The 16,476-nt window shown below is 37.5% G+C and overlaps 1 protein-coding gene across 2 annotated transcripts in view; it reads left to right on the top strand.

Annotated features, from left to right (window-relative positions):
* The window catches only part of IL33 (interleukin 33), a 54,088-nt gene extending 38,916 nt beyond the window's left edge, over positions 1-15,172 (top strand). For both annotated transcript variants that reach the window (XM_007182184.2, XM_007182185.2), the window contains exons 2-8: positions 1,871-1,978; positions 7,915-8,040; positions 8,596-8,736; positions 9,879-9,986; positions 10,898-10,948; positions 11,843-11,940; positions 13,322-15,172. In XM_007182184.2, the coding sequence (XP_007182246.1) occupies positions 1,882-1,978; positions 7,915-8,040; positions 8,596-8,736; positions 9,879-9,986; positions 10,898-10,948; positions 11,843-11,940; positions 13,322-13,528 (828 nt within the window). In that variant the 5' untranslated portion in view covers positions 1,871-1,881 and the 3' untranslated portion in view covers positions 13,529-15,172. The remainder of the gene's footprint in view (positions 1-1,870; positions 1,979-7,914; positions 8,041-8,595; positions 8,737-9,878; positions 9,987-10,897; positions 10,949-11,842; positions 11,941-13,321) is intronic.
* The last annotated feature ends 1,304 nt before the right edge of the window (positions 15,173-16,476 follow it).

The raw sequence follows: 16,476 nt of genomic DNA, 5'->3' as shown, positions 1-16,476 counted from the left end.
TTTTCTTTGTATTTAATTCTTGATACTTTGATTAATATGTGTCTTGGCGTGTTTCTCCTTGGATTTAACCTGTATGGGACTCTCTGTGCTTCCTGGACTTGATTCACTATTTCCTTTCCCATATTAGGGAAGTTTTCAACTATAATCTCTTCAAATATTTTCTCAGTCCCTTTCTTTTTCTCTTCTTCTTCTGGGACCCCTATAATTCGAATGTTGGTGCGTTTAATGTTGCCCCAGAGGTCTCTGAGACTGTCCTCAATTCTTTTCATTCTTTTTTCTTTAGTCTGCTCTGCAGTAGTTACTTCCACTATTTTATCTTCCAGGTCACTCATCCGTTCTTCTGCCTCAGTTATTCTGCTATTGATCCCTTCTAGAGAATTTTTAATTTCATTTATTGTGTTGTTCATCACTGTTTGCTCTAGTTCTTCTAGGTCCTTGTTAAACATTTCTTGTATTTTCACCATTCTATTTCCAAGATTTTGGATCATCTTTACTATCATTATTCTGAATTCTTTTTCAGGTAGACTGCCTATTTCCTCTTCATTTGTTAGGTCTGGTGGGTTTTGCCTTGCTCCTTCATCTGCTCTGTGTTTCTCTGTCTTCTTATTTTGCTTAACTTACTGTGTTTTTGGTCTCCTTTTTGCAGGCTGCAGGTTCGTAGTTCCCATTGTTTTTGCTGTCTGTCCCCAGTGGCTAAGGTTGGTTCAGTGGGTTGTGTAGGCTTCCTGGTGTAGGGGACTAGTGCCTGTATTCTGGTGGATGAGGTTGGATCTTGTCTTTCTGGTGCGCAGGTCCACGTCTGGTGGTGTGTTTTGGGGTGTCTGTGGCCTTATTATGATTTTAGGCAGCCTCTCTGCTAATGGATTGGCTTGTGTTCCTGTCTTACTAGTTGTTTGGCATAGGGTGTCCAGCACTGTAGCTTGCTGGTCGTTGAGTGGAGCTGGGTCTTGGCGTTGAGATGGAGATCTCTGGGAGATTTTCGCCATTTGATATTACATGGAGCTGGGAGGCCTCTTGTGGACCAGTGTCCTGAAGTTGGCTCTCCCACCTCAGAGGCACAGCCCTGATGCACGGCTGGAGCACCAAGAGCCTGTCATCCACATGACTGCTAGTGTTGAGGGTCTCCTGCAGAGGCGGGGGGTGGCTGTGGCTCACCATGGGGACAAGGACACTGGCAGCAGAAGTTCTGGGAAGTACTCCTTGGCGTGAGCCCTCCCAGAGTCTGCCATTAGCCCCACCAAAGAGCCCAGGTAGAAACCATCATTTTTTTGATGCACAAACTATGCCAAATTTGCCCAGCAGGAGACCCTTCAAGGGGGCTCCTGTGTCCTTTTGACACAATCTCACGAGTTTTTTAATGACTCACTGCTTTATGGCACAAGATACTCAATGTTCACTTCTACTTTCCCAGCCCAGGTCTAGAATCCTGGTTCCTTTTAGTGGAGAAAGTATGTAGAAACTAAGATATGGGCACACTGATATTGCTAATTCAAATTTAACACTACAGGGATTTTCCCTTCTTCTTTTATTTTATATTTATATCTCCTTTTCCCTGCAGTGAAAATCCTTTAACACCAATACATTTGTTTTATTCCATAGTATAGCAAAAACAATCTCAGAATTTCAATACCAATATTTCCTCTAACAACAAACCCACAAAGTAAAGTTTAAGATTTCTTTACAGTTCTTTTTGTCCTCTCACTATATTTCTAGTATAGATATATATTCAGAATACGATGTTCAAATTTTACTGAAATTATTATTTTCTCTATGTGGCTATGTTATCAATTTTATATTGAGTTAGCCACAGTTGTTTCTGTTTGTTTTCAAGTTGAGACAATTGAAGTAATGTTATATGTTAATCCAACAGAAGCCTGAAAAATGAAGCCTAAAATGAAGTATTCAACCACCAAAATTTCCCCAGCAAAGATGCACAGCTCAGCAGGCAAAGCCTTGGCAAAATCTCCCAAGTTGAGAAGTAAGGACTTAAGCCTTTCTGATTGTTTTACACACTATTTTTATCTGTTACCAAATCTTTATTATTCCAATGTTTATACATTCTACCTTACCAAAAACTACTAAGAATACAAGAGCTGAAATTGAAAGGGATGGGTCATAAATGTGTAACACAGTCAGTGCTGGTTTTAAACAGACTATATCCAGCCAACTTTTGCTTATTTGATGTATCACAGAACAGGAGTGGCTCAGGTGACTTAAACCTGCTAATAGTGATAAACGTAATTATGGCCCTTCATATTAACCCCTTCTCTACCCATACCTCCTGCCACCAAATCCCAAAAGCTTTTTCCCGGATTTCCTAACAAAAATTTAAACAGACCCACTTTTATTCAACAAACATTTATTAAGACCTTTGGTATATCAAGCTTGTGGTCTTGACTTGAGACTTCTGATAAAGGAGAGAATAACAAGCAAAGATATTTGAATAATCCAGGACCCAAATAAAGCAGAATTGACCAAATGATGCTCAAGTCTGTCCAATTGCAAACTCAAAGGGTTTGGAATAAGTTGAAAGGTAACTAAGTCAGGTAGTAGCCTTAGTTTTAAGATCAAAGGACTATTAACATCTTTGATTCTTAAAATTACTTATCCTAGAAAAGAATTATGCAAATTTATTCTCATGTTTTTCATTTGAAAGCAGTAACACAAAAGAATTAACAGAGCTCTGGTGGACCTGAAAGAAAATAGAGCAGGAGAAATGGTAGTGGGGACTGGCATATCTTTGTCCTTTGTGCTCTTCTGCATTTCCCTGAACATTTTAGGCCAGAAGAGAAAGCAGTGTTAAAGAATATCATTTCTGTCTCCCTGAGGCTCTGGCCCACCCATGCTCTTCTTTTGTAAGTAGGAAAACCAGTAATTGGACTGTGGTTTCTGAATTACCAGGAAATCACAGCTAAGTTAGTTCTTTTATTTATGTCTGAGTCAAAATGCTCCTTGCAGGAACAGTGACTCATTAGAAGTGACTCTGTGTCCCCAAATTCCCTCTTAATAAAGAATGAATTTTCTTTGTACCCTAGGAGATGTGGGCTCTATGTAGATACTGGAATGAGGGAGGGAGCAGGCTGGAATATACACCAGAGTTGCTGGCATTGATGGAAAATGAAAATGTAACCCCACCTGTCAGGGTGCAGTGGCCCTAACAGCTTATTTACACCATTCAGAGAAACAATGATAAAGATAATCCCAAATCTCATCGCATTATTTTTATGGTTCCTTACCAGATTTTTTTCCCCAACAATATTGGCTCAGTTTAATACTATAATTGTCATTATTTAAACACTCCTGGCTAAAATTTCAACAGATACCTGTGTGGTGTGTGACAGGTATGAACTGCTTTTCAAAACTCAAGGTGCAAGAAATGTCACATCTTATTTTTCTAAATAAACTGCTCTGAGCCCCCAAACAACAAAGTTCATTTTAATTCCTTCTCCTCCCCTGGGCTAGCAGGATCTTACACAATCACAAAGCCATAAAACGCAATACCCAACCACTACAGGTATCCACACAGTCAGGTCCCACATGAGTTCTGGTCAGCACCAGGGCATTTCACCTCTAGTGCCAACAGGGTACGGGACTTCATGAGCTAGAGGAAAGCCTCTCCCCGAACTCATCTACTTCCCTGTTTCTAGGAAGCTACTCCTCAGGGTCAGGTCATTCTCCTCTGTTAATTCCTCTCCCCCACATCCATCAACCCTTTCCCTGCCCTGAAAATACAGTGTCCTTATGTATCTAGCCAGAGGTCACAATACGGGAGCCCTGGGACATATCCATCCAGCAGGAGTATTTTAGTTGGTCTGAATAGTGTTACTGCTGTTTTTTAATTGAGACAACATTTTAAAATTGGGAGATTTTGCATAAAAATCTGAATGTGTGGTTTCTCTCGAAAAATCTGAAGATCTAGCAACAAATGGGCCCATATCCCTACATGGCAATAGTTGGAGGTAGAACTGAGTAGGGATCACCCCCTTTAGTTTGAAGCTCTCCACAGAAGATCTTCTGTTACAGTGAAGGAGCTTTCACTTTATCCTGTGGACAGAAGGGAACCAACTGAAAATGTCTAAATGAGGAAAAACAGGACATTTTTATTTTGGAAAGATCATGTTGGTGGTAGTGAAGATAGAGCAAGGAGGCAAAAGTAGAAATAGAAACTGGTCAGAGGTCTACTGCATTCATCTTAGGGGTCTGGTGATGAGGGCCTGACCTAAGATGACAGAATGGAAAGACTAAAATTCAGATACGTTCAGAAAGTGAAATCAGTAAGGTAAACTGAATGAATTGAAGAATGGAGAGGGGGGAAATGGATAATCCTCAGCTTTCTGATTTAAAAATTGGGCAGATAATGGCAGATAGAGGTACTGCTTTTAAAGATAGGGAATTCTGGAGGAATATATTGGGGGTAAAAGATAAAGAAGTTGTTTTTTTATTATGAGTATATTTGCATTTGGGGTATGTGTAGGTCATTCAGGTAGAGATGTCCAGAATTCAGAAGGCTCTACATAGATAGAAGTAGACATGCTTTAAGGTAACTTTAGTCAAAATGCCCTGTGGCATCAAAATTTCTGTAGAGAAAGAGCAACAGATATAAAGCTCAGGAGACAGACCAAAGGTAGAGTTACAGTTTGGGGAGTCATCAATGTATAAAAAGATGATTGAAGTCATTGGAGCAAGCAAGATTGCCCAGAAAGAAAGTCTAGAGTGAGAAAAAAAGGCAAAGGACAAAACCTTCAGGAACACCAACATTTTAGGATCAGGCAGAGAAGGAAGAACTAACAAAGAGACAGAGATGGACTGATCAGAGGGAAACAAGGAGAATCCAAGGAGACAGCTGATACAACAATAAGGGAAGAAGGGTTCAAAGAAGGATGTGGTCCCCAAGTCACATGCAACAAATGGGTCAAAGGTAGTAAACACTGCAAAGAGACCTTGGTAAAATTAGTGTTTGGGGAAAAAATGAAAGATGAAGTGATTCCCTTCTGTAGTTCCTGTCAGCCGTGGTCTGGCTCTACAAAAAGATTTCCAAGCCCATTCCTATTTACTCACCAGAAATGCCTGAGGGATTTCATCATGCAGTTGCTATGAAGAAATTGCTTGTGAGAATTTCCTTAAAAGACATATAAATACACTGCCTTCAGATATCAAGCAGGATGGAGACATAGGAAATGGCAACAGCCTTTTCATAAGTTTGAGCTGGCTCTTTGACCCTAGTGGAACACTCTCTTCTACAGAGTTCCCATGGCCATGCCAGCTTCATGCTTTCCTCCCAAGAACACAACCCTCACACCACAGTTTCAGCTGCCCCAAATACCAAAGTATACCTTCTTCCAAACTCTCCCAATGTAAAGTATTTTAAATACTTCAAACACAGTCAGACCCCAAGGAATTATACCCAGTGTTTGTCTCACTAGGTGCTAGCCCTTACATTCACATATTTAGCCCCCAATTCTATTCTTCTACATCCACAATATTTCCCCAGTGCTATGACCTTCACTTCTAACTACTAAAGACCCATATTCTCCTCCCCAAAGAGTCCACTCTCAATATTAGACAAACCTGGCATGGGATACCTCATGGGATGCTACACATAATGAGAAGCATACAGGAATGAGCATGCTTAGAGCATCATCTTATGCCTTTTAACTCTGAAGAGACAATGTGATACAGTATAGTGTAAACCCTGACAGCTGGATTTTGTTTTTCTATTTTGTAATGCAAGTGCCCGACTTAAGCTTTGATTGCTGAGGCATGCACTTCAAAGAGGTATCCACTTCAAAGAGGCATCTACTTCAAAGATGGCTATCTCAAATAAATACACGGCCAGACACAAGACTAGATAAAGAAAAGGAGATCTTGGCTGATTTCCATAACTGGCCATTTGGACTACTTTCTTTTTTTCTCTTCCCACACTTTAAATTCCTGCCTTTATGTTTTAAATTCACCAATTCACTATCCTAGGCTCCCACCCTCAACTCCAATAAAAGCAGAACCCCACGCCCGTGCACCCTCTCTACCTGTGACTTCTCTGTGGGGTCCCAGATATGCAGTGTAATTTACAGATCCTATAATTAATTAACCTTGATTTCTTCAGTTTCCTGATGGTTATTGCTGAAGGTCATCTTGCAATCATAATAAGAACCTTAACAGCCAGTCCAAAAACAACATTGGTTATTGACAGGCTAAGACCAGCACAAAACATGCAATTAATGACATATTGTATTAAATTAGTTGTCAGGAGACCAAGTTCAGTGTTGGCTCTGGCACAGCTTTGTAAATTATCTTTGCACTATATAAATGTGAGATACCATAGCTGACATATCTGTATTATAAAGGAATATTAGGGATTTTCAGGGTGAATGAGTATGATTTAATGGCCTTGCCCTGTTCAGACCGTTGAAGATACTTAAAGGTAGATGCCCATCTGAATTGGAAGTAAGATATAGATAATTCAAAACAGTAACTAACAAAAGTTTATTCCACTTAACTTTGAAAAGCATATTAGGAAGGCAAATCTTCTTGAGAATAAAAAAAAAATCATAGAATGGATCTCAAATCACAAGTAATTATTTTCATTTTCTGAATTACTGTCAACAATTGAAATTTGGCTATATTGCATAAATTGCTTGATAATTCATTTACTATAATGTTGGAAATTGAGTTCCTATGACTCAAGTGTTATAACTTTCTTTTCTATTTGACTTTGAAAGGCTTTTTATGATTTCCAAGTGACAAATTTAATGTTTTATTTGAGATTTTCATTTTTATTTGGATAAATGAAATAAGAATTACTGAATAACTGATTATATTTTTTTTACTTCAACTGATTTAATTTCAATTTGCATTTTGCTATTCCCTAAAGTTGTAGTGTAGCATTTTTTTAGATGGAGGTAGATGGAAGCATAGGTTTGATATTAGACACACTTGAGTCACAACTTCTCACCAGACCTGTAACCTTGGGCAAGTGTCATGACTGCTAAGAACTTCACATCATCATCTGTAAAACAAAGAGAATAATACCTACCTTGCAATATTATTTGTGAAGGGTTAAAGGAAACAGTATGTAGAATTATCAGCACAGTGCTTGGCCCACTGTAGACACAATAATATTTGACAAGGGAGTCAAAAATACTCAATGGAGAAAAGATGGTCTCTTCAATAAATGGTGCTGGGAAAACTGGATAATAACATGTAAAAGAATGAAACATAACTCCTATCTACACCACTCACAAAAATTAACACCCAATGGATTAAAGACTTAAATGTAAGACCTGAAACCACAAAACTCCTAGAAGAAAACATAGGCAGAAAGCTCCCTAACATGGGTTGGCTATTTTTAGTATCAATAACCTTTATAGACTATAGTCATCTCTCCAAAATTATTAAAAGTATATTCTAGATAAGTAGAAATGATTGTAGATTTCATATGATCAAAGAGCTCCCCCTCAGTTAGGCAAAAATTGCTATATGTTGGATGTAGATCCACACTCCCTTAAACCAATTTTGAAATCAAAATCTTTTCTAAAGACCTAAAGTTTTTCGTATCTCATTTGACAGCAAAATATGACCTGAACTCATTTGACAGTTAAATCCTGACCTGAACCACATGAGGTCTTTATTCATTTCACTTTATGTAAATTTTCCTGTTTCACTATAAAATTATTAACTTTTTATTATGAGGTGCTGCCTTAGTCCCTGCTGGGTGTTCTAGTTATATACAATATATGGTCTACATGACAATCTTAAAATCTAATAAACTCTGAATTTTGAAACACAACTGGCCCCAAGGTTTCTGATAAGATACTGTGGACCTGTAGTTGCTTTCTTGGTCTGGTACACTCAGGGTTTGTAAAAGGATAAAGATGGATGGAATGAAATGGTATCACAATTTTTTCAATTGCTCAGAATCCCAACAGAAGGCTGAAGAAGTTTGCCCCATGTACTTTATGCAGCTACGCTCTGGCCTTAAAATAGAAAAGAAGACCTGTTACTTTAGGAAAGAAACCACCAAAAGGCATTCACTAAGAACAGGTAAGGAGAAACTGCATTTCCTGATAATTTTTCAACATAATGATGGGCATCTATTTGCCTTCACTTACCACATCAAGATACATAATTTTTTTCCCCATCCAAATTCCTTCTGGAAAAGAGTAAGGATGATGAACTATTTTTTAGCCATTTTCAGAAGGGCATATAGAGTTTTTAATAGCATGGGAGAAATGGTTATGCTATAATATTAAGTGAAAATAGAGGATACAAAATTATAAATATATTTACAATATTTTTAAGTGTTTTTTTCTTTCATTTAAAGGAAGTAAACTAAAATGAATAGTGGTTGCCTTTTGGGTGTTGAGGCCATGGGTGACTAGTTTGCTTTTGCCTGGACTCCAGTGGGTGTGCCCTATTGGGATATAAGTGTATAGGAGGTATTGATTCCTTCAGACCATGGGGTGACTGAAACCCTGGGGTCAGTCATCATTGTCAGCAAGCAGCCTCGACTGGAAATCCTCAAAGGAGAGATGGGAGAGGGGTTCTGCACAGAGTGAGGACTGACAGTCCAATCTTATTCCTACACCTGTCCTGCAGCTAAAAAGTACAAAGAGCAACGTCTGGTATTCGCTGCCTGTCAGGAGCTGGAACACATTGGACAGTCTGTGAAGAGCTTCACCTTCGATAAAACTAGGGTCCAGAAATATACTACAGCAACTGGTCTTCCAAGTATCAAAGGTAAGATTGGTCACAGGGGTGGTGTGAGGGTGAGGAGGGAGGTAAGACACGGACCTTGGAAGTGCCACTCCAGGAAGCAGCCCCAAGTCTACAATTTCATGTAAATATATCAGAAACTTCTGTCCATTTGTTGCTGATGTGCCCATGTAGTGGTATCCAAACTAAGTACAGGGTAGTTGCTCTAACAATGCATGTGCGTTCTATAGTTAGCATTCCATTATTATTTTGAAATGCTTGCTATGGATTGGAATTTCATATACATTATTCCTGTGAAAAATACATTATCCTTTGGGGAAAAAAACCACATTATCTCCCCAAACTTCAACATTTTGACAATGAAAGAAAAGGAAGAGCTATTATATTTTTAAAATATAATTTCAACTCAAGTATTTTAAATAGTTGTTAAAATGGTTTTAAATTATATCACATACTTGTGCAAATATTCAATATTTAATAGTCTTAATTTTTTATATATTATTTTCTTTAGCATAATTCTATACTATAAAGAAAATATGATTTTTTCCTCCAGGACCTATATATGTAGTCTCTAAATCTGCTCCAGTTTACCTCAGCATGCTGTAGAAATATTATCATTTTCTATGTGTGCTCGTATATTAAAAAAAAATTGAGAGTACTGCTTTAAGTGTCACTGTTATTTAGCCAGAAGACAGAATGAGGCTCACATCTGCATTCTCCAGGACTGTTGAAAGTCTCTGAGTAACTCCATGCTTTACAGATGGGTATTCACTTATCCATGTCTATCAAAATACAGTCCCTTCTTGCCCATAGTTCCCTAGATCATGTGGAGTCAGGAAGCAGAGGTTTCCTCAGGCAAAGTCTATAACTTTTCCAGCTTCTTTCTCCCCACTAAACCCTCCCATAAGCACACTAACATGGCCTACCATGGCCTTCATGCAGGATGCTAGCATCTTTAATCCCATTCAGGTGGCACACCTCAGCCTTTTAGCTACATTAAGCTTGGGCCAGAGGCTTTCATCTAACCAACAGTGATGGACAAAGTGCAGCTCAAATTGCAGAAACAAACACAACCCATTGAGAAGGCTTTTTTTTTAATTTCTAAAAGATTTTTCATGGAAACAAGGTTTTTGAATTCTTAATGACAAGATTTTTACTTGTTACAGAACATTCTGCTTCCCTGAGTACATACAATGATCAATCCATTACTTTTGTTTTCGAGGATGGAAATTATGAGATCTATGTTGATGACTTAGGAAAAGACCAAGAGAAAGGTAGAGTATTTCTTTTTGTCTTTAATGATATAATGATGACTAATAAAGTAAAAAAAATAAATTTACCAAACCATAAACAATAGATTAACTCAGACATGGCAAATAGATTTCATGCTATGTGCTAACTCCAATGCATTGGCAGGGGATGCTTGAATATCACTATACTGAGGAGGATTCAGAAGCTTATTCAGGGGGCTTCCCTGGTGGCGCAGTGGTTAAGAATCTGCCTGCCAATGCAGGGGACATAGGTTCGAGCCCTGGTCCGGGAGGATCCCACATGCCACGGAGCAACTAAGCCCGTGTGCCACAACCACTGAGTCTGCGCTCTAGAGCCCGCGAGCCACAACTACTGAAGTCCATACGCCTAGAGCCCGTGCTCCGCAACAACAGAGGCCACCACAATGAGAAGCCCGCGCACTGCAACGAAGGGTAGCCCCCGCTCGCCACAACTAGAGAAAAGCCCGTGCAGCAACAAAAGCCCAACGCAGCCAAAAATAAATAAATAAAATAAGTTAAAAAAAAAAAAGCTTATTTAGGATTCATCAGGGAAGAAGGATGATACTGAGAAGTGGTATCTGTTGTGAAATGTGGAAAGAGGTACCACATATATTTGCTATCGCTAAATTATCTACTAGGTCTTTCCAGCTTTATCAGTATCACTGAAGTATAAACCCTAGTAAAAGAATATACCAATGCTATGAACAACATTTTAAATATTTTAATACCAACATTGGAGAATTCCTCAGAATATATTTATACATTTTTAAGACCTTTCTCAAAACCACAGAAGTTTTGCTTTTATTGATATACAATAAAAGAAGAGGATGTTTTCCGATGTTATATGTATGTTGAAACTGAACCATTTGATAAAATTGTATCTCACCAAAGGGATTTTATGCATTCTCTTTCAGACAAGGTGTTACTCCGTTACTATGATTCCCAATTCCCCTCAAGTGAAACAGGTAATTTCGAAAGCTGGGTAGATCTAGTGCTTGAATTCTTAAATTTAGGGTAAAGACAAATCCAAAAATGCTCCATGGGAAAGGAAAGCAGTCTCAGAAGGTTCTCTCCAACCCAAACTCATGGTAAAAATCTTGGATCTAAGATTCTAAAAGGATATACTCCACCTCATCCATTTTGCAGTTTAATAATTAGGATAAATGTTTGGCTACATTTAACAGAGATTCAGAATAATAGCGTCTTAAGTTATACAAAACTTTATTTCTGTTTTAGCCAGGGCTGGAATGGCAGTTCTGCTCAACAGGTTGCCCAGACCCAGCTCCTTTTCTCTTTGTGGCTCTGCCAACATCCACATGGTTCAAGATTCCTTGCCACCATGAAAATATCCATTCAGCAGGACAGAGGAAGACAGATGTATTATATGAGTTCTATTTCCCTTTAAGGATGCAACCTGGAAGTTGCACCTGACACTTCTATTCACCTTATGTTGCTCAGAACTTAGACATATTGCTACACTTAGCTACAAGAAGGCAGGGTGGGAAACATTCTATTATTACACAAAAAGAGGAGTTGGATATTGGGGGACAACCATCAGTGGCTTTCTATGCAGACAGGGAAGCTGACAACTAGAGAAATACCCATTAGAGTCACAATTCTACTATTATTCTAATAGTATATAAGAAAACTAACCTCTCTCCTAAGGGGACTTAGAATTACCCCTTACTGTCCAATGACTCTTTAGTTTCATCTGGGTACAAGTATTTCTAAGAGATGTGTTGTTGAATGAAGTAGTTATTTTATATGACACCTTGGACTCTTTTCCTGGGTGTTAAATTCATTTAAATTAAAATGAGTTACAATTCTTAACTTTATAATTTGCATTTTTTAATTGCAAGATGGTGGTGGTGATCATCGGAAGTTAATGGTAAACCTGAGCCCCACAAAAGACAAAGACTTCTTGCTGCATGCCAACAGTAAGGAGCATTCTGTGGAGGTAATAGAAATATGCACCTAACTGTCATGACTGACTCTACTCATCTGTGCAGATTTGGGTGTTTGGGGTACTTTGAAGAAGAAGTTTTGTTTGTGCTATTGTACATAAAACAAAATCAGTTATGATTAATAACTTGCTTCTGGAACATGGAAGGGAGTGAAATGGCATGTGTAGCCTTGCTACTGAAAGTTTGATCTCTGCCAGCAGTACAGCATTGCCTGGGAGCTTTATAGAAATGTAGACTTTCAGGCTCCCTCACAACTGAATCAAAATCAGCATTTTAACAAATCTCCAGGAGATTCATAGGTACATTAAAGTTTGAGAAGCACTGCTATATAGAATGACTCGAATCCTTTCTATTTGGCTGTAGGAACTACTATGTTCTTCCAGGAAGTACTTCCTTGCAAAATATGGTTTTCTTAGGCAATTGAAAAACTAATTTTATACTCTGAGACTGCTAAAGGGAGAGTCATAAACATTTCCATATGCCAAGATATATAGATAACATAATAATCTACATTTTAATCATAGGATTCACTGCATTGTCTTCTTCAGTTAGTAAATAGCAGTATTATATTGGCCATGATGAAGAATTATAAACATCTTGAGGAACAAACAAGCCAAAGTGGACACAAGGAAGAAAACATGAAAGTCTAATATAGAAGATAAATTACATAAATATACAATATATAGAGCTAACTAATATAGCCATGCAAGGTATTAATATAAACTCTGGATGGTAATCAGCATCTCCCTTAACAAAACATTCTTAAGTATATATAATAGTGTTTGGCATATATAACTACTCAATAATAAGTGCTGACCCCTACTGAGCTTTATTATATACCAAGAAGTGTGCTAAAGGTTTTACAAGTACTATCTCATTTAATTCTCACAGTAACTCTCTTATGAAGTTATTGTATTGGCTAGGTTTGCTGTGTAACAAACCATCCCTAACACTTAATAACTTAAAATAATAATCATTTCTATCACTCATGTATCTGTGGGTAAGTTGGGGGTTGACCGATCTAGAAAACTGGCTACACTAAAAAACAGGCTTGAAAGGTAAAGCAAAGTGTCCAGGTCTCAGAGATACTACATGGCAAAAGAGAAGTATGAATCCAGAAATACTGCATCCAGATCCAGTCATTCTAAGCCATCATGTCTCTCAAAATATACTATCAGTGAATCAAATCAAATCCCCCTACTTTGGCCCTCTGCTCATTTCTTCCCCACCTCCCATCCCCTTCTCAGTAAGCAGGCTTGCTAGAAATATCAAGTTATGAATAATTATTCTCCTTTAGTTTCCAATACAGGAATGTAAAGTTGACTCTGGACTTCCAACTCACATATTGGTTACTTTCTCTCTTGTCTTCCTCAGCTACAAAAATGTGAAAACCCATTGCCAGAACAGGCCTTCTTTGTCCTTCATGAGGAGACCTCTCAATGTGTTTCATTTGAATGTAAGAGCAATCCTGGAGTGTTTCTAGGAGTAAAGGATAACCACCTAGCTCTAATTAAACGAGGGGAACACCCTGAGGATTCAAATGAAGAGAATACCATATTTAAGCTCTCAAACTTAATATGACGGAAAGCTGCGGATCTTGGGTTGAGTAGTCCAAACAGCTACCATTGGAGAAAGGATGAGCGATAAAGAGACAGATAACATGAAGGGAAATGGAATGTTTAGTATGCTGTGGAATGTTTTCCTTATTATGTATAAAAATAATTTTTTTATAATCCTTAAGTTCTGTTTTTTATTTCCCTCTGTATCACTGCATATTCAGTACAAGTACTGGTATATTAAATAGCATATTGGTAAAGAGACTTGCCAACATTCTGAAGAGATACAGCCTGACCTTTACATTTTTCCACTTTCAGTGCTGAAAGAACTTCTTCATATTTTGAGCTGAGACCTCTGGGGAGAAGCGAAGGGGCTGATCCGCAGCTTTGTTTTAGACAGGGATCAATTTAAAGAGCTACATAGGGACATAATTTTCCCTGGTTCCAAATAATAGCCTCAAACACTAGAGCCACTAATAAAAAAGACAACTGGAAGCAACACAGATTGACCATTTCACAACTGGAATAAAACACCAAGTTTGTTTGTAAATTCTGAAACTTCAGATGCCTATATGGCTAGACAGGTAACATAAATATGTGAAAAGGCAAGGATAATTTAAAAATTAAGGAAAATAAATCTAGTATTTTTAAAGTGAATAATTTCACCTCTAACTCACTTTTAAAATTCTGATTTTTATAGACTGAGTTAACTTTAAGCAAGGCATTCTTACATTAGAAAGTGAAATAAATTTTAGTTCAGACACGAAATTGACATTATTAGGAATATCTAACAAACTAGAATATTTTTAAAAGCACTGAGCCCCAATATATGTTTGGGCATCCAAGTACCATGGGTTCCAAGTACCATGGTGTGGCCAGAAGTCCTCTAACCTACTAGAGCTTAGACGGGACATAGGATTAACATTACAACTTCAATAACTGGTTATCCTTCATATGTTCTTCTGACCCTGGCTTCCAGGAATCTATGACTTTTGATATATTCATTACCTTGGACAAAATTTCTTCTCATCCTTTCTTCCCACGTGCACAAGGCCTTTTGTTGTTTAGCTTCCCAATAACCCTGCTTACTATGGAATATCCACTTGACTTCTGTTCTTTCTCCATTTCTTTTGACCATCTGTGTCCTTCTGCACCGCCTGACCTCACTTCCACATCACCTGATCTCTGGATGTCAACATCTTTATTCTGCTTTTTCTACCTGATGGTGTAGAATTTTACATAAACCTATTTATGGCAATATTCTTCATTAAACATCTTTGTGTTTTATTGCTACTAAGGTACTAAAATTTATACTCAACCATATAATAACATTTCTCAACTACTAAATAATTTTTGCTTATTTTAAAACCTTAGCAATTTCTACTGTAATTCTTCACAGGTGTAATACTGATAATAAATGACAAACATAATGACAGAATACTTATAAAAATATGACTTTTTCTGAAAGTGTAGGCTTTTTAATTTGTTGAGATATATTGAATATAATTGTTGGTGGAAAATAAAATAAAAGAGGCTGAGAATTACTGTATGAGGACAAACAATTATAGAACAATATATCTTTGTTTCATTACTTTGTCAATAATTTTACTATAGAGACAAAAATAAAAGCAGAATCTATATCATTCCCTCTGAAAAACACTAAATGTTGACCATGTGTATCTGTATGATATACTTAAATGATTACTATTCAGTAACCAAATATATCCATTACATTGTTCATATTCTTGAATAAACTGTATTTTTCAAAAGTATGTGAGACCATAATGATTTTATCATAAAATGACTCATATTGTGAAATTCTTAAGTGAAAGTAAGCATATCCCAATCCATCAATGTTGGTAAATGGAGTAGGTCATTTGTCTAATATTTTTGGTGATTCAAAATTAAGTAAGATTTTTCAGAGAACAGACTGTGTCTTTTTCAACTTTGTACTCATAGTGCCCATCATGGTGGCCAGTACAAAGGAGGTATTCAGTGACTTTTACCCAAGATCAAACAGCCAACATATACTTGCATTAAAACTTTAAACTGGGACTTCCAACTCCTTATTTAGATATCTTTCAATTTGGTTATCTTATTTTACCAGTTTAATTTTCCTTTTTAAAAAAAAATACTTTCCACCATCACTATAGTCAGTATTATTTGATTGAAATATTCAAATGTATGGTAGCTTTTTGTCATTTACTTGCATTTTTTTTTTAACATCTTTACAGGAGTGTAATTGCTTTACAGTGGTGTGTTAGTTTCTGCTTTATAACAAAGTGAATCAGCTATACATATACATATGTCCCCATATCTCCTCCCTCTTGTGTCTCACTCTCACCCTCCCTATCCCACCCCTCTAGGTGGTCACAAAGCACCAAGTTGATCTCCCTGTGCTATGCAGCTGCTTCCCACTAGCTATCTATTTTACATTTGGTAGTGTATATACGTCCATGCCACTCTCTCACTTCATCCCAGCTTACCCTTCCCACTCCCCGTGTCCTTAAGTCCATTATCTACATCTGCATCTTTATTCCTGTCCTGCCCCTAGGTTCTTCAGAACCTTTCTTTCTTTTTTTGAGATTCCATATATATGTGTTAGCATACAGTATTTGTTTTTCTCTTTCTGACTTACTTCACTCTGTATGACAAACTCTAGGTCCATCCACCTCACTACAAATAACTCAATTTCGTTTCTTTTTATGGCTGAGTAATATTCCATTGTATATATGTGCCACATCTTCTTTATCCATTCATCTGTGGATGGACACTTAGGTTGCTTCCATGTCCTGGCTATTGTAAATAGAGCTGCAATGAACATTGTGGTACATGACTCTTTTTGAATTATGGTCTTCTCAGGGTATATGCCCAGTAGTGGGATTGCTGGGTCATATGGTAGTTCTATTTTTAGTTTTTTAAGGAGCCTCCATACTGTTCTCCATAGTGGCTGTACCAATTTCCATTCCCACC

This window comes from Balaenoptera acutorostrata, chromosome 6 (genome assembly GCF_949987535.1).
Source record: "Balaenoptera acutorostrata chromosome 6, mBalAcu1.1, whole genome shotgun sequence".
Lineage (NCBI taxonomy): Eukaryota > Metazoa > Chordata > Mammalia > Artiodactyla > Balaenopteridae > Balaenoptera > Balaenoptera acutorostrata.
This window is presented reverse-complemented; position numbering and strand designations above follow the sequence as displayed.